This window comes from Corapipo altera, unplaced genomic scaffold (assembly GCF_003945725.1).
Source record: "Corapipo altera isolate COAL_440 unplaced genomic scaffold, ASM394572v1 44, whole genome shotgun sequence".
NCBI lineage: Eukaryota > Metazoa > Chordata > Aves > Passeriformes > Pipridae > Corapipo > Corapipo altera.
In genome coordinates, this window is record NW_020884880.1 from 4,458,657 (window position 1) to 4,483,686 (window position 25,030).

The following is a 25,030-nucleotide window of genomic DNA, read 5'->3' on the forward strand; positions in this document are numbered from 1 at the left end:
ACACAGCTAAGGGCAGTTACAGGAGCCAGGGATGCACCCCAAGACATCATAACATTTATGAAGAAGTGCAACATCACTGAGGCAACGCAAACTCGGATATATTTCATTTGTGGGGAGAGCTGAAAGGGAAGTGGAAAAGCAGGTAGTCTCGGAATTTCTTCATGGACATTCATCAGGGAAAAAAATAACAAACCTTCCCAAAACCCTTAGAGATACAAAATCATTACCAATTGTGCCTACGAATAAAGTCATGGTGCGATGAACAGAAACAAAAAAGGACACCAGACTACAGCAGAGGTCAGCAGAAGGCACCAGTGTCGTAGCATCTGTTTGGACAGAGTGCTCCAAACCATGTAAGGAGCACAGGCAGCGGCAATCCACTTTAAACAGAAATAAATGGATGCACTGAGATTTACATCTTTTGACTCCTTTACCAGGCCTATTATTATTTCTAGCCTTGTATCATCTCTTCAGGTATTATAGCATTGAAATGTAAAAAGTGCAGCTAAATATTTATTAAGTAACCAAGGCAAATAAATGGTAACAGAAATTAGAAAGAGGTATTATTCATGAAAAGTAGCCCCTGAAATAAACTTGAATTCATCTAAGTTAATTTTGAGACAACAATACCTTGAAGGCTTTACCAAACAGCAGCCCATCATCTGTAATATTACAGCAAGGGATACAGTAACAGATACTTTTACATCACTATACATGGAGTTGTTAGCACATTAATAATCATCTTTCATCAAGCATAAAACTCACAGTTGGGAAATACAGCTGCAATAGCACAATTATACTACTCTCAGTATATACCCTGAAGCAAAGAAAACAAATGGGCTGCTTTTCATTAAGGGAGTTTGGCAAACATCTCTAAAGACAATGTTTTCTTTCCAGAAACAATCCCAAGAGGCGTTCCAGTCTCTTTCCTGAGGTAAACCTGGTACATGAACATATATTTATACTACAAAATACAAATAGCAATTTTCCAGTACATAGCACCTCTTAATTTTTCAGTAAGACAGTCTACATCTAAGTCAAATATTAACAGTTTCCTTAATTTCTTGCTTTAAAGTAAAATGCTAATCCTACATGCATATATGCTTAGTTTAATTCAGAAGGATCACTTGTATGAGCAAAATTTTGTCCTTCATGGAATCATAAAAGACAAAAATTATTTGAAAGCGTTGAATTCAGAATTTTCTTTTAAGAAGGATCCCTTTTATGATATAAGACAGGGAAAAATATTCTAAAAGGGAAAAATGTAGCAGTTTGTGCAAGAACAAGTACCACAGGTAAATCCCAATTAAATGTAGAAATGGGCACAGTGAGTGTATTTTAAGCAATTATATATTCTGATTGTATATTTTAATGCGTAAAGTCGACAACAGACATGGCAACTTGATTGGGTACATTTTTAGACTGAAAGTTTCTCCATCAGAAACTATACTACCCTAAATCAGCCATAACCATTTATTATACTTCATTAAAAATTAATCTCAATGCAGAATTAGCTTGCAGCTCCTTCTTAATATATAGTTACTCTGGCATGAACATATGATACGACTAGTAGGGGTCAGTTCCCTAACCATAATCATCTATTGTTATTCCACACCCAGGTTAGCAGAGGAGAGATGGGACTCATGGGAGTCCCACACCTTCAGAAGTGACAAGTAGAGGTGAGATGACTTACCCTAGTAATGCACCTGAAGTAGCAGCAGACATCTGTTCTCTTAGGCTACACAATCTCACCTGATGCAAGCACCAAATTTTGATTTAATCTCCTTAGCAATCATTTTATGTACACAAACAGAAACTAACAGTTGGGACAAAGAGATCATGGGGAAGACTCCAGTATAGAAGACAATCCCACATTCTAGAGACTGAAAGAAATAAAGAACTGATACTGAAAGCCAGTAACATAGTCTTAATCCCAAATATTTGTTTTCTGAAAGCACAGACTTACATGAAATTTTGTAGTATAAAACTACCTCCTGATTAGCATCATTTATCACATACATATCACTGCAAAAACAGGAAATCACATCTTTCAGTGCAGGAGGCCAGCAACAAAAATGATTAAGATTCTCATAACAAAGTTAGGCTGCATCCTAAACACACTACAATATTCACAACCATTTTTGCAGATACTTTTTGCTTCAAGGGAGTGCTTGTTACATGTGGACTCAATATAGACGGTATTTTTTCATCATAGATTCCCAACCTAATTTCAAATTTAGATTACACTGAAATGTTTCACAGGAGGAAATTCAAAAGATAACAAGCATCCCCACATGTCTCCCATCCTCCGTCACAAGGGTACTTTGCACTCCAGAACAGGTGCACTTTCTGTACAAGTTTCTCTCCAAGGTATGCAAATGTTACTATACATCTTGAAACATCTTATGTCCTGTTCAAATAATATTTTTAGATGTAAAAGAGAAAAAAGAATAAATACCCAGCAACAATATAGGCTACCTACACGAATTAGAAAGGAATAGCTTTGTATCAAAGCAGACATAGAAAATTCCTCAGAAACCTTTTCACATGGGGAAGTTATGAGGACAGCCCATTAGCACAGTGCCCAGGCTCCTGAGCAGGACTCTGGCCATGCTAAACCCAGGCTGCAATGGGAAGCAACAGTGGGGAAGTAAAGGGTACTTTCTTCTCTGGTTTGGCATTTAATGGGTGAGTCTAAAGGTAATTACTAGTAATGTCAAGATAGCTGTGCCCAACTGTCTCCTGTTGAAATCTGGACATAAACTCTGGCTAAAACCCATCTTCTGTGATGTGGACTATGCAAGAAAGAATCTTAAAGTTATGTTAACTTGATAGCAAATGAGGACTTTTCCTGCAAGACAGGATTCTTCAGAGGCTGGATAACACAAAATCTCCTTTTATTTTTGTCCTCAACCAGGAAAGATTGAGCTTGAAATTTGGTTGGTTGGTTTGCTGTGGTGTTTCAAGCTGCAGAAGTAACAGTCTCCACAAGCTGTTTATGCACTTCAAAGTTCAGAAAGTGCTCCCTCCCAACACACATTCTAGAAAACATCTTTAAACACAGCAGTCACGTACAGACAAGTTTGGTATTCTGGGGTGAATTACAACTTAAACCTTCAGGTGATTCTTTTCCAAGAGCTCTGAGGTAGCCACAGGCTATATAGCAGAACACAGCCCAACTTCTACTTGTACATGTCATATGCACATGCATTTCAGGGATTGAGGCTATGACTTGTAATCACTTGTGCATTGTCTCTCCAAGCAAAGAGTGTCTTTGCCACATGCTGTTCATTCCTCACTCTCTTCCCAAAGGTAACCCTTCCATCAGACCTCTGTCAGACATATGTTATTTTTCTCCCATGCAAATAGTATTGGCCAATCACATAGTTATTTCATTGCCCAAAATAACTACAGGACAAATACATCTATGAGGAAGGTTCACAGAGTTTTCCACTGTTTTTCCATTCCTCTAGTGAACCTCGAATTGCAACACGCAAAGCAACTTCATATGCAGGGACAGGCCTGACCAGGAAAATACACAATGCTTAGTGATTATTATTAGATCCTTCAAAAAACTCTGATCTCAGACTTCCATCAGATATTGCACATATGCCATATTCAAAGATTACAAAGGATGAGCAAATACCACTAGTCAAGCAAAACAGTATTTCCCAGTAAAGGGTTCAAAAGTGAGTAAACGATGGGAACCCTGAGCATCCACTTACTCATATTCATTTCAACATTATGTCCTTAAAGAGTGTGAGTTTTTAAAAACAGATGCAAAGGCAAAATAGTATTAATTCATTTGTAGGATTTTGGAGAGTAACATAAACCCCTAATTCGGCTGGATTTTACAATTCCTTAGGAAAAAATCTAACACAATCCCACTTAGCATTTAAAACACATAATTAAGTGCAGACCTTAATAATGTCTCCCTTTGAAATATTCCTTAGTCACTGCACTGTACATGCAGTTTTCGAACCTACTAATCAAAAGGACATTAAACAGAAAAACTGTAATTAAATGAAAAGACAAGACAGGGATAAATTGTCAGACAATATATGGACACAATATCAATATGTGCTTTCTACATCCTTGTATGATCTTATTTGTTATCATGGGGCAAACATACATATCTTATATTCCTTACCTTTAACATAGTGAATTCATACGGCTGATAACCTTTAAAACTTTCATGGATGGCTGCCATCGTGTGTGAAGTTTTTTCCCAAAAATGAAGCAGTGTTGTCTGTAAGGCAGGATAAAATTTCAATGCAATGTTAACCTTAATACAAATCTGTTTTGGTGCAAATTTCACATTTTCCCTCCAATAATAGTTACGTATTCTTACAGTTGAATATTGCCATGGTAACTTCTTAAAAAAACCCACATATTAACAGGATCTTTCTTTTGTAGGTCATAATTTTCCTTGGATACCTGATATGTTGTTAACACATGAGAAAGAAGGTTGCATCTGCTCGCTCCCAAAAGATCCACTTTTTGACAGACATCAGTCTTCAGTTTGTCAAAGTTGAGTTTTGCATGTCGCACTTGTGCTTGAACCTTCAAACAAAGGGACAATTTTTTATGTAGTGAATTTTTTCTCCATTTTTAATGAAAGAGAAAGCTAATACAAGTCTTAAGGAAATCAGATAACTGAACAGACTCGATTACAACTTCTATTTTCATCAATCCCACTGAAATCAATATATGGCAGGCTGATATATGCTAAAATATGACTCTTACTATCTTCTAAGTTATTACTTTTTGTCATATATTCAGTGAAGAAATGTTGTTTTCTACCCCCTGTTTGTATGATGGATATTAGTATAAAATATATACTAAGAACACTTGGAAAACGTATTCATATTGGTATTTCAAGAAATACCGATATAAAGCCTGATAAACAAAACCAGGACTAAAAGTTTACTGCATAACAGAAAGGTGCACAATCAGAGACATCTCTACGTACCTACAGTAAGAGACAAATTACAGCGACAAACTTTAAAGTCCATCTGCAACTCTTGTTGATGATACAGCACTTTAATATCTTTGAACTGTTACAAAAATTTCACTCATTAAAGTCTTCCTCCTAAAATGGGAGCGCCTTTCCTGTTTATTCCTATCAGAAAAATATCAAGTCCCCTTTTCTTAGGAACTAACAATTTCAGTTTGGAAGAGGTTTAGTTTTTCAAATTGTTTTTCTACCACCTGTTAAGTATATACACATGTACTTTAAGAACATGTGTAACACCCTGTTACACAAACTGTACATGCTTGACAGCAATACTGATCATGATCAGGCATCAGGGTAGAAAGTTGATGTAGGTGCTTTGTACCCAGGATTCCCCATTTTTCTGACAGCTTGTAAACTACCTGAATACTATTTTAACAAACGAAATTTGTTTAAACTCTGTAAACAAATTTTGTTATATTTTTCTTCCAAGGAAATGGGAAACAATCAAATCACAAAACATTTTGAATGTCCTATAACTATTTCACAGTTCCAACAAAATGTTTACCCCCAAAATAAAAAGTTTCACCATGGAAACAAACTACTGAATGTAAATTACACATTTCCTTTCCTTTCCTGGTCCAACTCTCAGAGTAAACTCATTTCATTCAGAATATGCAGACTCAATCAAGGATTTGACAAACTTGTATGCTCCTGATCTTCAGAACTGAATCTGGAACTTTGCAGTAAGTGCCTGTGCTCCCCTGTGCAGTAAGAACAAATGCCTGTCTCATAACGCAATCTGAAATGTTATGGTCACCATATTTCTAATCTTATTTTCCCAAACTCACTTTGAGTATATGAGACCTCCAAACAGGCAGAAAACGAGCCAAAGATCTGCATCACAAATTCATTACATGACCTATTCATAAAAATTGTGGGACTCCTGGGTTGCTGGATAAGTGGCAACTTTATTTCACTGATCAGGTTGGCTTTGCATGAGCAATATTGCACATCGGTCTGATCTGTTCATAAGGAAGAAACTATCACAATTCAAAATTTCTCATAAATGCAGAATCTTACAGTGAGATTTTAATTGTAGAAAAGAATAATGCCCAGAAAAAAACAAACACAACTTTTTTTTTTTTTATAAATAGCAGTGCTACTCTACCTTTACAAAATAGCTTTGTGGTTAGTGCATTCATCTAGACGAGGAAGCCTTCCAGGATAACTCCACATATTACACAAAATAATCAAGGAAAAAATCATGAGTTCTAGTAGTAATGATTACATCTCAAACTTCTGACTTGATCCAGTCCTCTAACTACACAACTACATCATCTTACTGATGACTTGTTTTGTTGTTTTTGCATGTTGAAGAGTTCCAAAAAAAGAGGGGTGTCCAGAGATGGAAGAGTTCTTGGGTAGTTAGGAGATGCTTTGGTGAGGTTGAGACAGATTTAAATTCCCTCAGGAAGAAGGAAATTGCTCCCATGGGTTCCACTTCTTAGGCAAGCATGACAAATACTAAGCTATGATATAAAAAGCCAGGACCAGCTACTGCCAAGATATGCCCCTAGAAAGTATGTTTTGTGAAAAGCCTTACCCAGCTGGAACTACAGTGGTATGAGCTGAGGCTGCCTCTTAATTTTTGATCCTTGAGGAATGCTACACTACTTTTAGCCTGTGCCCAAGCGAGGCACCATGCTATTGATGCCAGGATTGCCATCCACACAGAACTGTCTAGTCAAAACAGCAGGTGGAAAAAGAGCTTATGGGCCTCCAAAATTAAGCAGCAATGGAGGAAGATGGGAGCAGTGGCAGAAGGAGTGTAGAAGCTTTATCCAGTGCTGGATAAACACATTGGTCCTGCTAGGTTCTCAAATCCCTTATTTGCTTTAGCTGCAAGTGTCTGAGAGCAGGGATTTACAGGTTCAGCCTAAAAAGGAGAGTTGTGAAGAAAATCATGGGCCTGTGCAAAAAGGAACTCTGAACTAAAATCTAAATATGAGATTACCTGCAGCTTTTGCCAGAAAGAATTGCTATAACAGGTAAGGATTTAAGTAAGAGATGTTGTAGGGCTTTGAAAAAACTAATCTCGCTTATAGCCATGAAAATCCACAGAAATTCAACTGATGTCAATGCAAACATGTCACATATAAAACTATATTTTACAATGGTGCAGCTGAGATCAAAATCCCTTTCCTACTCAGTATATCACAGCACTGGTGAAAGCAAAGTAAGAACAGCTGTGGTTTGGTAGACTGAAAGTCCAAGTAAGCAAAGAATGTTAGATCTGGGGAATATGAATACTCCGTCAGAGATGGTGAGCCACAAGGAAGAAAAAAAGTACTAGTAAATGTAGTTATTAATTCCTACAACTGCCAGTCTGCACTGCACAAGATTTATACAACAGACTGGGATTTGGGTCTACCTCATGTCTCCAACTCCTTAAAAAAGGAGAAAAAAGACCATAAAATAAAAACACCTATAAAGTTTGAGTTGTTGTCTTCCTGCATGCATTCTTCAGGGAATCTAGCAAGGAAAAATGTCAGCATTTATCTTAACTGCACATGTAATTAGTGTCTCTTTTAAGAGCTAGAGCATTCATAAAGAGAAAGAGGTGACCCACAACACAATGTGGAATACAAACCCATATGTTTGTCATGCTCACACAGATGATTCAAAATACTTAATGCTGTATTACCAAATGTCACACATTTCTCTTGCCAACCATTAAATATGCAATACTATGGGACCTAATAACTGAAGGATGCTCTTGTTTTTTTTCCATATACTGAGAGTTTATTGAGCAGAAGGAGTCTTTTCAGCAACAATGCAGGACAACCAAGAAGGAACACCATGTACTACATCAGCATGACCTTTTGCCTTTTACCTGTGCCAATAAATGCAATTTTGATTCAAATTATTATTAGACATCTTTTAAGATTACTTGTGGTTTCAGGAATTAGGTATAAAACCTTAATGCTTACAAAGCATAATCTACTTAATACCACACAAGTTATCAGAATGAACCTTTGGTTTTCTACTCAAGGGAAAGCTGATATAATACGTACTAATCTTCTCCTTTCTCTGCAATTACTCCCTAAGACATGAGAAACAGGACCTCATTGTGGTCTAAATTTTTATTCATATATTTAAGGTCATTAAAGCTGAACATACAAAATTTCTTGAAAATCCTGGTCTGCAAACCAACAGGATTTTACTGACTGTAAGAGAACTGCCATGATCCAAACAAAACTTGAACATTTTATGATGAAAGAGCTGCTAAGCATGTGAAACTGTAGGTGCCAGATGTGAGGTTTATGCTGTACAAGAAAATCTTACAGTACCATTGACATAAAAAAGATTATTACTTTTCATCTTTTTCTAAGCAGCAACCTGCTTTTAATTTCCCAATGCAAACATCTAAGTACAATATTGATGGAGAGCACATATGAAAACAAATTTGGTAAGCAATATCTTATTAAAGCAATAGCTTGATAAATTATCAGATGTCAGATAAAACTGAAATAATTACGAAAGAATATATAAGTAAGCAAATAAATGCTAAAATCCTAAATCTTGGGGGCTCAGAAGTCAGACTCTAGAATGCTTGATTGTAAGAGCAAATAGTTGCTAACACAGATTCCTAGACAGAATCACAGAATGAGTCAGGTTGGAAGGGATCACAGTGGATCATATGGTCCAACCTCCCTGCTCAATCAGGCCATCCTAGAGCACAGGGCACAGAATTGTCTTCAGACAGTTCTGGAACATCTCCAGCAAGGGAGACTCCACAACCTCTCTGGGCAATCTGTTCCAGTGCTTGGTCACCCACACAGTAAAGAAGTTCTTCCTCATATGCAGGTGGAACTTCCCGTGCATCAGTTTCTGCCTGTTCCCTCTTGTCCTATTGCTTGGCACCACTGGGAAGAGCCCGGCTTGATCCTCTTGACACTTTCTCTTCAGACACTTATAGACATTGATGAGGTCGCCTCTCAGTCACCTCTTCTCGAGACTGAACAGGCTCAAATCTCCCAGCCTATTCTCATAAGAGGATCTTTGTAGCCCTCCAGTGGACCCACTCCAAGAGTTCCGCGTCTCTCTTGTACTGAGGAGCCCAGAACTGGACACAGCACTCCAAGTGCAGCCTCATTAGGATGCAGGATCACCTCCCTCAACCTGCTGACAATGCTCTTCCTAATGCACACCAGAATACCATTGGCCTTGGCCACAAAGGTACACTGCTGGCTCATGGACAGCTTGTTGTCCACCGGGTCCCCATGTCCTTCTCCACAGAGCTGCCTTCCAGCAGGTATGTTGGAAATCTATATTCAAAAAATCCTAATCTTCAAGCATGCTAACATAAAACCAAAATATTATTTAGACCCAGTTAAAAAACCTATATGGTATGTTCAGTTACTAAAATACAGATTTGTCATGTATTTTCAAGGAATCTTTATGTCCTCTACAGTATATCTGTGTTATCACTTTCTTTTAGTCTCCTATAAAATGAAAAATGTATTTTCAGTAGTAGCCTTATTTCAGGGATGATTCAGCTAGTGAAGCATCATCTCTAAAATTAACTTATGTCAGATAAATGCATTAACTCACTTTACATACAGTATATTTTTGTCTCAGCATTTCCAGCACAGAAGCAGAAACAAATGCTTTCAGTCTAATTTGTCACCCAGCCTCTCACTTACTTGATCTGAAAAGCATGCACAGCGTGTGTACAGGCTGGAAGGAGGAGGGTAAGGAACTCAAGAAGGAAAAGCACCTGGAATATAGCAAATCTTCCTGTTGGGGGCTCTGGGTAAACTCTACCAGCAGATGGAATCAGCACAAATCTCTGCATTAAATAAGCACAGTACCTTCTGGCATACCTGATCGTTGTAAACACTACATGAAAATGAAGTCAAACTCAAGTAGGCTGTAGTTTGAGGAGCAAGTATTTAGCGTAGAGCGTATTTTACAGGATTTCTGCATATAGCACTGAAAGCATGAAACTGTAGTAACTTCACAGCTTGAGTGGTGTTTTGACAAGGAGTGCTCATTACACTTTTACACAAGCATATCTAAGCCCTTACTGATTTATTTTCCCCCTTTTTTTTTAATTCAAGATTGATGATGCATAGTCAGAGAACAAGAAAAGGTAGTGTTTTGTACAAAAAAATGCCTGCAACTAAACTTTTCCATGTGTCATGTAAGGACTTCCAACATCTTGCACAGTATGAAACCTGATTTCAGTGTATGGTATTTTCTACATTCAGTGTATCGTATGTTCTACATTTTGCAGACTATACTTTAACTCAACTGTTCCCTTGGGTTGGAACAGTATTTATTGCATTCATTAATCTCTGCTCTATCAATTTGCAAGAATAACACATAAGAATAAGGGTTAAAGAAGAGGTGGCATACTTCTGTTCATCTGCTTCAGGTCCAGTTATTAAATTCTTCATTTATGATCTGATGAGAAACACATTGATTTTAGGAGATGAAATTTATAAAGCAAGCTATGCCAAGCTAAAAAGGAAAACTACCTGGACAGTATAAACAGATCCAAATAATATCTTTTAAGTCTGAAACTCAGCAGATGTACATCACATTTGTTCAAGAAATGAAACTGTTCTTGAGATTTGAATTAGGATAATCTTAGTGCAGAATAAGTTACAATAACACATTTCTTAAATTTGCCATTTTGGACTTAATTATGAATGTCTGTGCTTGTGCAAACATCCCCATGCACTTTGCTCTATTAAGTTTGATTAAGCAAATTTCAAGTCATGGTGCAATTCACATAAAGGACTTAATTACCATTAAATGTCTACCAGTCTCACTCTGGAAATCAGCAAAATACCTTCTAGTGGAAGGTGTCTCTGCCCATGGTAGGGGGTTGACAATCTTTAAGATCTCTTCCAACTCAAACTGTTCCATGATCCTATGAAAAGTACTGTCTGCCTTTCTTCCACAGAAGAACAATTGATAGGTCTGCTTTGAATAAGAAGTTATGTCTGAATGAGGACAGGAGAAACCTGCTCTACAAACTGCCACCTTCTTTTTTTCCTGTGCACACCTAGCAGAGTGCAGAGTGGAGCTGCTACCTATGACTCAGATATCCAGTTGCTACAGCAGTACAAGCAAATAACACTTTAAAATGGCTGTTGAAAATATGTCCTGTTTTGACGTAGCTTAAATGTATTGGCGAATTCATGTGGGAAGACAGTAGAGAGGTGAAAACTGAATTAAAGATGTCTTAGGCCAGTTGCATTGCAAGAGATAAAGATTCTGGAAAGGAAAACGATACAATTTTCTGATATCCCAAAGTGGTATTATATACCAACTTCAACCAGGCAAATCTATCACAAGATACAAGATAGTACAAATTCGTTTCAGCCACCAAAGACAATTTTTGTAATGGCTGAAACATTAATGGTAAGAAACAAATGAAATATTCAATTGACACACAGAGATATCCAACATAACCCAATGAAATCAATACCTACTCAAATAATTGAAAATACCTACTATTTTCAATAGTATACCTGTCATAATTATCCAGAGATTTTAGATTTACTTGTTCATGACAGTCTTGGAACTCCATGAAAGTAATAGAAGATATGAGTCCTAAAGTACACAAAGGAAAATGAAGGAAAAAAAAAAGGCAGAAGCAATACTATACTGCTCCATAACAGAATACAGACAAATGCAGCTTAATATGGATTAGTATAAAAGTGGTTGCATTTCACTGTATTTACTGAGACCAGAAGAATCATGTTTCTCTGCCAGACAACTCAAAGTGAAACATCAACTGTCTACAGAAAGAATGACCATAAAGTCAGTATACATTGATAAAAAGATTTTTTCATTTAACAACATTTTTGTTTCTAGTCAGAACCATCAAATCTCCATGACTGAAGCATGTATTTTCCTCTCCTTACCCCATGATGAAGGGGTGTAGAGAAAAGAACTAGTAAAAAGTCACATTAGAACTAAAATTCCCCCAAAATTCCCCCAAACCCAGTAGCTTTCTACCAGCTTCATCACTCAAACCTGCTACAATTTATCTACTTTCACAATCCTACCATATTTGAATTCACATGATAGAAAATTACACTTAGTTTTCCTTCTCAAAAAAAAAAAAAAGAGTTCAGTCAAAACCGGGATTTTTCATCTACCTCTGCAATCACAATAGGATATTAAATAATAGTTGTAATAGTTCTAATTCACACACAAGAACAATAGCTTCTGATGATAACTCACATTTTCATTTGAATATGTGACTATTTCCTTTGATTTCAATAGTATTGTTCATTATTATTTAACATTTGTATTACAGGAGTTCCTGAAGTTTCAATGAGACCTCAAAACCAAAACGCACTGAATAGAGGGCTGCCTCTAGAGTTACAGAACACTTAAGCACAAGCCCAACTGTTTGAAGGAGAGGGGTCTTAAATCAGATTGCACAGGGAAAACAAGCCCTTACTGGGTATCTACACAGGTGAGTGACTCTTGATGCTGGGATAGTGGAGTCTAACCCACCAGAACATTATAACATTATAGCAGCCACTTGTTCCATTTTGCAAAATACACCAACTAAAGATCCCTGTCTTGCAAACAGGACTGTGATCAGTCTGCACCACTCTGCCAGTTGTGTGGGGTAGATCCCTTAAAGCCCCATTGTGCTGTACACACATGTGCACACACATGCAGCTTTACTATAGTTTTCTATTTCAACATCTACCAGCTAAAGAAACACTAGAGCTGCCACTGGGTGTCTGGATATAACACATTCAAGCAAACTTCAGCTGTGTTCTTGTTTTGAGTTCGATGGGCTTCAAAGTTTTCCTTCTTATTATAGTCATTTACAATTAAAATATATGCTTAGTGGCATGAAAATAAAATTGAACTCTTCTACATAAAATTCCAAGTCTTATGAGGTGCAATTTTTTCAATTTAGCAGGGGGAAGGTCACAGGATTTTAAACTACTCTCTCCCTTTTCCTCCTGTTCCTCTCAGGAAAGGCTAATACAAATGCTATAGACTGGAAAATATTTGCATATCAGTAAAGGATAACAGAACTAAATTTCACACGGACACTTTATACTGACATATGATAGCTCTGATATAAGGCACAGCTCTAAATTACTATGCAGCATGCAACTGACAGTGCAACGGAATTATTCCTATTAATTTCATGGAGTTGGAAAAAGAATGATTTTTGTGTTCTATTCCCATTTCTGCCTGTGATACTGTATTATGCTATAGAACAACTGGGGGGTTAATTATTTTTTCATCAGAAAAGTGATCATACTCAGATAGCTCTTACTTCTGCCTCTAACATGCCCCCTTTAAGTACTGGAAGGTGCTATAAGGCTTCCCTGGAGCCTTCTCTTCCCCAGACTGAACAACCCCAACTCTCCCAGTCTGTCTTCATAGGAGAGGTGCTGCAATACTCTGATCATCTTTGTGGTCCTTCTCTGGACTCACTCCAACAGGCCTGCATCCTTGTTGTGCTGGAGGCCTCAGAGGTGGACAGCCATTATGACTCCCATAGTAATCTTCAAAATTTTCATCCCCATTTTGGTTCAGATTTTGCCAGAATTTGTCTCTGTGCACTTGTTTACCCCCTTAGTTGTGTATACCCGATCTGGCTTTGGGAAGCTCGCCAGGTTTCCTAGGAAAGCATTCCTAGACAGTTGCTATGTATTTTGCCAGAGAGTGAAAGGGCAGAATAAATCAGTAGATTAAAATCACAAAATACTACTCCTGCATTTACCCTAAGGCATGCCTTCCATAAAGGTATGCTCAGTGTGCCTAGCTTAGACCTTGACATCTACCTTGTTACCTTGTGATCTGTGTTAGTGGATGGAGATGTAGCCAACACAAACAACTGAGAATAGACTTCAGTTCATATTACCCTATAAGAGCCCACTTCTCTCCACTGGACTATAAAGGGAACTGCTGTTGATCAGTTTAGGTGTAGACAGCTACACAACACATGCCTGAAGTTACGCTTGATAAATCCTAACTGAATTCCAGGAAAAAAAAAATCTCCTTTATTGCTAATAACAACCACAAGTATTTAAACATGTGCCTTATTTATTATTTGAATTCATGCAGTATAAGCTTCCAAGCCATGATTCTTGATAAACCGTTGATGAGAAGACTGAAGAATCTCAGGAGCTTATGTGTGTGCCATAGTCAAGCCAACTTTTCATCTTCTTTGTTAAATGACAGAAACACCTCATCTTAAGCAGCTTCCTCTACTCCTCACATTATATCTTACTTTTTGATCCTCTCTCTCTATCTAGTTTTTCAATCCAGAGATGTGGACTGTGATCTGTGCTCGCTCAAACTGCACCAAGAGACACCACTGGCTGACAGCTAAGCTACATCTTTACAGATCTTCACAAAATCTGTTGCAGAAAGCTTTCAACTGTAGTTGCAGAGCTGCAATTAGCAATTTGCTGCCTGAGAGAAAAGAATTAAATATACAAAAGAGATTAAATTGCCATTAAATACACAAAAGAACTCTTTAATCTAGAACTTCAAACATACACTGTTTTGTTGTTTGTATCTCCAGACAATAAAGATGTGGCCATTGTGCTCAGGATAGAAATATATCCCAGACAAAGTACAACTACCATTCTCTGTTCTCCTCTTTGACCACAGAGCCTCATGTTTTTATTTATTCCTGCATGGGTATCTTTGTCCTAATTTCTAGCTCTGTCATTATCTTCTCAGTACTTTAGGTCTGACACCTGCTTTTTTCTTCCTGTTTGAAATCCATGTCTATGGTCCTGGGTCAAGGAGAATGCCATGTTAAAGAGCAATGTGCTAATGAGCATTGCTGTCTTTTTTTTCTTTAACAGAAATAGAAAAATCTAAGGTAAGAAAATATGTTGAATTAACTACTACTATTTTTAAATCTCAATAGAGGATTTTTTTCTATAAGATACACAAATATTATATCTACCAAACAGCCAGGTCGTGGAGATGCACCAGGACTTCTCTAGATTTTTTTTTTTTTCAGTAGAATATGAAATTTGCTTTGTGTCACATTTATGCCACATTTCCCTGTTCAGTTTTTCACTATTTGGCCTGTAAAAATTTTACTGCTTTGAGCCTGTTGGCTTGCATACCACGTAACTCCAGCCTGGCAGTAATGAGTAAGCCATGGTCAGAACTGCTTACTTCATAACCACTGACAGTCAGCAGATGTGAGCAATTCTCTGAACCCTGTGAGGATATAAGGTTATGGCTGGCTTGAATATTCTTGGGCTTTTTTCCCCCTCCAAAAAACAAAGGTTGGCTGTACCATCTTCTGATATATTCAATGATGGCTGTCACAGAAATTGAACAGCTCTCTCTCTCTCCTTTATGCAGACACATAGACATTTATCTTACTCCTTTCTCTCTTCTTTTCTCTATTGCATCACTTCCTTCCTAACCTTGTGTTTATTCCTGCTGTTTTATAATGTATCTTTTCCAACTCTCTTGTGTCTCTTTAAGGATAGGGAAAATTAAGAACCTCCTCGCACGTTATGCATGTGATTCCATAAATATTATACAGGGACATGATTTTTTTTTTTTTCACTCTGTGTTTTGCTTCCACCCAAAGCCAAGTTGGATCTGCAAAAGCATTTCAGTTCAGGCTTAGCAATGGGGAAAAAAAGGCAGGCAAGAACAAAATGTCTGACCAAATATGTAAATTCTTTTCTGTAAAAACAATGATAGATTAGGGTTTTCCAGCCCAGAAGAAAGAGATAACTAAGAAGGAATATTAAGGATAGCCATCATACGACATATACACAAGTTGTAAAAGACCAGACTTTGGCCAACACAGGAACCAGAGGTCGTTATACCAAACCAGCCATTGGAACTCAACACAAGGGCAGTGGATCTTTACACAACATCCGTGTCTGCAGGGCAGCTCTCTAATCACACCCATGCATTGGGATGGCCAGAATTTACATTGGTTCAAAAGGCAACTAGACAATTTTATAGGAAAACAAACAAACCCTATGTCCTGTGATGTCTTCACTGGTCACAGCACTACAAGAAAATGCCACTGTTTATTTGCTCTGTGCAACTCCCTGATGGCTACCACTGGTCACCAACGAAGAAAGACGATGGACAGGCAGCACAGATACTTCAAATGATCTTTTCCAGCCCAACAGTTGTGTAACTGCAGATTTTCCATTTTAAAAATTCAAAATCACAACAAGTTATAAAACTTTATAACTGTTAGAGGTGCCAGGGTATATTCAAGCACTGCCTATATGCATCTGCCCATCCCACTGCCTCTGCCCAAACTATGTGATTTCTGCTTAAGTAACAGAAATCACATACAAATGCTTCACATATTGTAATCGTAAGACAGTACGTAAGTGTTGCATTCACACTGATTCATTTGGAGAAGGGGTGGGGGAAATTTTCAGATGCTCCAACATTTCTACAATTGCAACTGCAGTGCAGAGGGGAGGTTACATCTCAGTACTTTACTTTCAAAAAATTTTGTACCCTTGTGTACCCTAGAAGCCTACATATACATTAAGATCTGAGTTCTGAATTTTGGAAATTGATTGCCAAAACCTATAGGACCTACCTGGACAGCCCTAGCTTATCTTCCAGCATCCATCATGATTCCCCTCTCCTCATTCAAGTCCCAGAGGGTGAAAATTTTACTCATGGTATTTAAGTGGGGACTAGAATACTAAACAGTGTTATTATCTACATGAAACCTCTGGGAAAAAGTATATCTAGATAATTTTTTAGCTCTATTTTTTTAGAAGGCAGTTTGCTAAAAATAAATATTGTCGAAACAGCCTTATTACTGGGTTAGATATTTTATCAGAACGGGCCTATCAATAAAAGATACTATAAATTCATATGAAAAGAGTCTGCAACTAAGAATTGAAGAATTAAACAGTTGCTATTCAATCAACAAGATGTTCTAATTTTAGATGCCTCAAGAGAATGTGTTTTTTTCCTTGACTGTTTTAACCTTTTTTGATGTGAATTTGACATACTTCCCTCCTACTATTAACACTATAGTCGTGCAAAGACATGGACCCAAACATCTCTTTGCAGTAGCAAAGTATCGTTACATTCAAATCAAATTTATCTGAGACAGGAAAACTATTTGTGGCAAGTAATATAGCTCTCTGTACTAAATAACAACATTCTGAACAGTTGCCCTGCAGCAATAGAAATATACTTCTTCCTTCTTCATTATTAAAAAATTATTTTGTCCCCTCACAGGAAAAAAACCCCAACAAACACAATAGGTTGTAAGGTACTGCCCAACAGCAATAGAAGACCTCTGAAGTTTTTTTTCTAAGGAATTACCAGGAATTAAGGAGGTATTTATTCCTCCTCCTTCCTGATTTTTGCCCTTCTAGAATGGCCCACTGAAGGGGGAGAGTGCCACCTCTGCAGAATCCTTTCCACTTATCCAGCAGCTGGACACAGCCCTGACCAAAGTCTCGTTTCTCAGCACAATCCAGCAAGTTCATCCAGCCAAAAACCAGACAACAAAATCTTCAGCTTTAAGTCTCACAACAGTTTTCACAAACAGAACGTACAGTGCAGCCCCAGAATACGAATCCAATTGCTTAACATAAAAAAATTGCAACAAAACATAAAAAGAAATATTCACAGACAATACAATTTATCAGCTTTAAAAAAAAATTTCTATCAAATACAGCATGCAACCAACTCTCAAATATATGATGTGGATCACTTCCATAATTTCAACCACTATTTACTATAAAATGAAGGAAAGTCTGTTAAATTTAACAAGCTGAAAGCAATAATAGTCTTCAATTTTTCAGAACCGCACTCAAAGTCATTATCAAAATTATGATCACAGCACAACATAAAAAAATCAGGCAAAGTAAAAAGCCATTACTGAGTCACCCCATTTTAAAACATTCAAGAGCCTTTGAGCCCACAGCCCAAGAAATGAAGGAGGTATGTTATTTTTCTACACGTTAACTAAACTGTTTTAACAACACTTTTGAGTTAAATAGATGCTAAGCATGTTTACATAGAACTTATTTCCTATTAAGAGTTGTTTACTTGAATTTAAGCTTGAGGAAATACATTTTTAAGCTAAATAGATAGATGCTGTTCTCAAAACGCAGTGAGTGTTTACAAAGAGTTCTGCCCTGGTTCAGCTTCATCTAGGCACCACCTTTCAGAAGAGCAGCATCTCTGCATAGCCATACATCTTCCCCAGAAAAACAGTTACATATAGTCTTGGCTTTTCCTTTAAAAAATCTTCCCCCACTCTTCAAACACATAGCCCCATACTCCTTACATGTTGCTAAACAACTTCTTATCTCCTGCCTATGCAGAAAGAAATCAGCTCCAAATGACTATGTCCACACTTTATGCAGCGTGGGACCTGGCCTCAGTAGCTTTGATCCAAAAAGCTGTAGTTCTTATTCCAAAGAGAGGTTCAGGGGGAAACAAAGGGGTATGGTCAGCAGCAACATCCCAGCTGACATTACTGCTGTCTGCATGAGGCCTCTCCTTTGATTTTACCCAGCATAAAGACAAAGTACTTATGGTCAATCTGTTTAACTTTGAACTGTATCAAAGGAGGGAGTTTTAATGCAGTGTGATATGTGACAGCTGAGAGCTGGAGCACACACAGCCTCCCTTCCCAACTCATTCACATTGGATTGTTACAGGAATAAACTCTATATGAAAGCAGCACTACCTCTCAGAGCTTACACCTTCTGGCTACTCTCCAATTATCAGTGAGCAGAGAACTTAACATGCTCCTCAAGACATTGTATTAATTTTTACAGCTTGGGTCAATATGCAAATTGTTTTAAAAAGGGAATAAACATGAAATGACAATTTAAATGATGGGAAGGTAGCAAATACATAGCTTCTAGCCTTGCTAGAGAATCTGCTTCTTTTCTCCTTTAAGAAGCCTAGGTACATGCCTCAACTTTCTGTAGGTAACAGGTTCCAGTATTAGTCAAACCTAAAATGTGTGCTTTACTAGGCTGAAAGGAAAAAAAACCACAAAAAACATATGTTGACACTAATAGAGACCTTGAAGCAAGGACATACAAAGAAAATATTCATGTGACCAGGAGACTCTTAAATTAAATACAGAATGACATTCATCTAAATAGCATTACTTCAGAGTTTGGGGATAGACTTCTACATTTCAAGCCTCAAATGCAGTTCCAGTAGGGAGCACGCATCTGTCAGTCTGCAGACGTAAGTCATTACCACCACAGCGTGCTTGGATATACCATTGCAAACTACAAATGCATGCACATTTTCATGTATGGATATATATCCTCTTTAGAGAAGAGTTTGGTCCTGGTAACTCGAAACGTCTCCTGTCCTGAAATGTCTATGAATGAGTTGATAAAATCCAACAGTTCTTTGCACAGATACAAATAAGTTTATGTAGTTTGAAAATGAAGAGTTACATTTTATTGGTATCATGAAAGTCTCTGAGTTGCCAAAAATCATTGCAAAGATTTGTAGCAAGAAGCAGGCCAACCAAAATAAATGGCAAAAGCAAAGAAATAAGCTTTTAGAGCTGAAAGATCTTATACAGCTCTAAACCAGGCATAACCTGGACTTAGTGTTAAAAGTGCTGAGAATTGCTGAGTTTATTATAACTCAATTGTGTCAATCACATTAGACATTCTGAGAGCAAAGGATGGTTGGCCACATGGTGCACGGGGGAGAATGCTGGCAAGTGGAGAGCAATTAGACAGCCAGCTCCTGCAGAAAACTGAAACAGGTAATTTTACTACTTTTGAACACAGAAAGACCAGGGAGGTGATGTAAAGAAAATCGTAATATGGCACAAAACTAATATGTCTACTATGCCCCAGATTGTATTCATCTAGTAATTACACAGTTCAGTTTATCTGATTTACTGCAGATTATTTGGAGGTCTTCTTGACTCCTTTAGGTGCAATGTCCTCATAGTTAAAAAATGTAATTTATATTTTTAATTCCTTTGCATCCAAATTAAATTCTTCTAGGCCTGAGCAAGATTATTACTTGAATCTGGGTTCTTTCTGAGTAGGCTAATGTGAGGAGTGAATAAACTGGAATTAGGCAAAGGGGCGCGAAAAGCTCAAGTTCAGTAACAATATCCCCACTGAAAGCACAGTAAAACAGTAAGCTGGCCTGCACCATACTTCTGGCCATTACAAAGGGCAGCAGGATGGGCAGATGCACAAACTGCCAGGGAATGCCACTGACACAAATCATAGCTGCAAATTGTAGCTGGACGTGACAAACAACGTTCCAAGAAAGATACCTTCAACAAAATCACTGTGATGACCAAATTCCTTGAATAGTCAGTCCCCAGATGCTCTCACTGTCCTTAGTGCAAAGCCACTCTGTTTACAGTGTTAATGCAGGAGTAGAATTCCTGTAAGTTGAGGTTTTGTGTTTCACTTTCTATTTAACCTTTTGGCAAAGAATACGAAATGACACCCATTAATAATCAAGATTCATTTGTAAGCCTGCTGTACATAATCCTCTGCATTGTTATTGTTGTTCCTGGTTGGCATTTAATACATCAATAAGCATGCCTTATTTCCCTCAAAACAATTTAATTATATTTTGTCAAGATACAAACTCTGAAAGAGTACAAACTTACAAAAAAACCCCAAGTCTTTCTGTAGTGGTTTTCAGACATCACACTGTGCTACTACAGAAGAAACAACATTCGAAATCTAAGCAGGATTCATGCAGAGCCCTGAATCAGAGATGGTGGTATATTAGCCATTTTTTTGGTTAGAACAGTACCTTTTGTTTGTTCACTTTTTTTAATCCTGTCTAATTTGGTTTCATTATGTAAAGGAGGAAAATCAAACATAACATCTTTTTAATCATTCAGAGCCTATGCAGCATATAACTGAAGAGCAAAGGCCTTATGAGTAAAAGCAGATGGACTACATAATGCATGTGCCCAAGCATTTTAGGAAAGTATAAGAAGAATTCCTGGGCAGTGGGGACCACAGAAAAACTTGGTTCTCTTGTGTAAACAATGTTTTCCCCAACAGCTGTATTCCCCTTCCTGTTTATCCTTCTCTCCTGCAGAATTCTCTCAGTTCAGTCACATCTGTATTTCATTTATTTTTTAAAAATATTTCTTTAGCTATCCTCCTAGCCTTTTCAGATTATTAAGGCTGAGGGAATTTTCCAAGTCTCATTTCTCTTTTCACAATCTACTCTGTTCACATTTTTACACTTCATTTAGGTTCTGAATTCACATAATGATCCACATGGGTGAGGAGCTTTGCCCACACAGACTGGCTTGCAGGGTTAGAGTTTTCATGTGAGCAACAGAAATTCTCTAGGCAATTATCTTTTCTTTCCCATTTTAAGATCAAAACACAATGGAATAAGTGAAAATAGTGTTCAGTTGTTCCTTTCTTTTTTTAAAAAAAAAATCCAATATTAAATTTAGTATTTACACATTTCTATAATTATTAGACAAGAGAAAAATACTTGGAGCTTAATTTTTATCACACCATGTTTGAGAGAGTCTTTTTAATATAGGGACTAATAAAAATTGTTACATGAAAGTTAGACTCTTGATTTAAATCACTGATTTTTTTTTAATATATCTGTTGTACTCTGTTGAAACATTTTAATTTCTGCTACTTAATTGAACAGAATTTTTTTGGATGTGTCTGCCTGACTTTTCTTGAAATAAATACCACTCTGAAAATGCACAATTAAACCAAGTCTACTCTTTTTTAATTTCAGCTAGATTACATGAAACAAGGTTGTTAAAAAACTATATTGTATCTGTAGTCTAGCACTTAATTTTATTTTACTTTACAGCCATTTTGCTGAGTCTCACCTCAAACTCTTCTTTCTTAAAAATAACTGAACAGATGATGAACCATCTCTCAAAGGCAAGCATTAATCTTTGGAAGCAACTACATTCTACAAGCAGTACCTCTAAAGATGATGTAATCTGTTCCAAGAAGCCTGTTTCTATTTTTAAGTAGCATACTCTTATTATGCTTTTAAAAGGGCATCTCCATCACACGTTGTTACTTTGCTTTCAACCCACTAACAATCATCAGCGATATTTAATATACATGAAATAGCTTCAGAAAATAATTGATTTTATATTATTGTCTACTCTGAGTCTTACAAATGGTACTTGAAATGGTAATTTAAAGTTATAAGACTATAAAATGCTTTCACTGTGAAGAATATTTCTGCTTAAGGTCACGTTTTCAAAAAAAGTACATCTTTCACAACTGCCTTAAAATGCTTGAGCATTTTGTATGTGAAGTATCTTGGAATGTTTTGGGTTCTCCACTTAATGTTACTGAATGTGACACTGAAGAACACAAAAATCATTACAGCATAAACTGCACAGAGAAACACACTCAGCACTGGAACTCCATCTGCTTTTACAAGGAGAGGCAATAACAACAAAGCAAGAACTACAATTTTGATTGAACTTTTTTTTGTGTATTTTGTTTTTCACTACCATAATTTCTAGGTAAATCATTAAATTTAGCATTTCCAACACAATATACTTTCATATTTAAAAAACCCAACCTCAAAAACCACGTTTTAGCTGCTAATCCCTAACAGAAAGAAACCAACCATACTCTTGGGTGGCACAGGCACGTCACAAGAAGTGATATGTGTAGGTGTTGCTTATCATCATATCCTAAGAGCATGCTGTTATCTCTTCATCTCTGCCATCACATTGCTACACTAAGATGAGGATCTCAGGGTACAGTTTGACACCATCTTACTAATTTTAGAGCATGCAGCTATCTTGCAGTGAGTATTACTGGATCTCCTGGGACCTCAGCTATTCATCTAACAAGGAGCAGCAGCAATCCAAATCAGCAAAGAGATTCGGTGGGGGCTTTTTTTTCGAGTTAGATTTTGAACAAAGAGTGATAAAAATCATATCTATTAAAGTGATAGAGTTTACCATCTCACATTCCTAACAGATATTATGAAAGCCCATCATTATTGAAATTTCACACTACAGTGCCACACATCACATATCCAATGAGTGGTCTAGTAAGACTACTCAGATCTTTCTGATACCTCTGGAGCACAAACACCATCATGTCCCCTCTCACATGTAGAGGCCTACATTATTGTCACCTCAAGGTAAACGTTTTTTAGATGAAGTTGGAATTTAATGTGGAATTATCACCTAAAAAGAAACAGAGACAACTGCTGCCTAGAACTTCTTTTTAAAATATTTTTTTTTTAGTTTTTAAAACCCAGAGTTGGTCAACAGTGACTACCCTAGCTGGCTTTAAGCATCTATCAGTTACACTGCAATTTGTAACTATGGCAACTGAGAGTCTATTGATTACACCACTATGACTGCAATGGCCAAAGACACTTTGCTGCTTGGAAACCAGAAGACTTTCCAGCTCAACATGGTCTGCAGATGTAATCAGCATTAGCACATTTTCTTTTGGTTGGCTTTTAATAATTGAACTAGGACATCACCAATATCCATAAAACTTCTAAGAGAGTCACCCTCAACTGAATAATATTTATTAGATGTAGAAAAACACTCGGAAAATATATTACAGATGTACAATTTTGTCCTGGCAGGAAGAGAATTTAGTTAAACTTCAAGTTATTTTCCATCTTTAAATTCTATGATTCTTTGAAACTTTGTTTAGTGTTCCTCAGCCAATATTCTCAACTCTCAGCTCCCAAGAGCTCTTATTTTTCTAGTAAAGTTAAATTCATTTTCCCAGTAATCACTCATAAGGAACTGCAACGTCCAGATTTGCAATTTTTTCCCCATTAATAATTTGATTAAAAACGCAAAACAAAAAAAACCTCCAACCTGTAATGTAACTCATAAATCTGTGTTTTTACTTGCTCTTCAGTTTGCTAGCCTCTAAATGCCTATAGGTTTCCTTTTCTTTTTTTTTACCAGAAACTAAAATTTAATTTCCAAGAATGGCAACTGCCAAGTCTGTTCTTGTTTCAAAGATCAGCATCATATTTGGTTTTTCTCCTTTCCTCGGCTTTTTGCATTTTCCCACCTCTCCAAGAGTTTTCAAAAGTAACAGAGAATTAAGAAAAAAAATTAAAATAATACTCCAGTAAATTTCCACAGTGCCTTCAGGTTTGCAGGGCTGTTTGCAGTTGATGTTAATGGACATGTGAGTAGCAGATGATGCTGTAACGTGGTACAGTGCCTTCATCATCACACAAGCCAAACCTCATGCCAGGCAGTGCTAATAGTCAAGGGGGCAGCAGGGGGACAGAGATGTAGGTGTTGAGCCTCACTGAAAGGCTGCAGCAGATGTATCTTATCCAGACTTGCTGAGATCTTTACAATGAATACATATACTTCAGTGTTTCTCTTCTGACCTTTAAATCAATGGATTTATTTAGATCTTCATTATCTCCCAGCTGTCCACACAGGCTTTAACTTTTATTTCTTCTAAGATATTTAAAGAGAATTTGCACAGATCAGCTACTCCCTTCATTAGTACATTTATAACAACAATAGTTTAAGTTATTGTTATGTCATTATGAGTTCTTCTTCTCGAACTTTCCTTTTTCTCATTGCCTTTCCTTTTCTCTTGCCAGATTTATCTTTAAAATGCCATTTAAGGGCATTCATTTTGTTTCAAGTATATGGAGGGCTACAACTAGGAAGAAGTGGAGATAAACTGTATCCAAACAACTCAGCTGCAAGCTTGAAAGTTTCTCAAGGGTTGCATGCAAAGTAACAGCTTGACATTAAGGGCTCTGTAATAATTTAGGATCTTTGGGGGGATATCTTGACAAATCTCTTCCATAGTGTGATCTATTCCACTTAGTTAACACCTCTGAAATAGTTCAGGGTTCAGTAAAGTGGCCCAGCACAAACCATGCTACTTGTTTCCATCACAGATCCCATGCAACTATATTGATCAACACTCAACTCTTTTTGAAGACAACACCCCATCTAATGCATACTGTTTTAAAAACTCAAATATTAATTCCTGTAATATCCAAGTACCATAGACAGATACAAGACTTGCACAATATGCCAAGCAGATCAAT

At 37.1% G+C, this 25,030-nt stretch overlaps 1 protein-coding gene across 1 annotated transcript in view; it reads right to left on the reverse strand.

Moving 5' to 3' along the window:
* Positions 1–25,030, reverse strand: part of ICA1 (islet cell autoantigen 1) — a 70,687-nt gene that overhangs the window by 20,772 nt on the left and 24,885 nt on the right. The window contains 2 exon segments of the mRNA XM_027639336.1: positions 4,151–4,249; positions 4,438–4,563. Coding sequence (XP_027495137.1) covers positions 4,151–4,249; positions 4,438–4,563 — 225 coding nt within the window.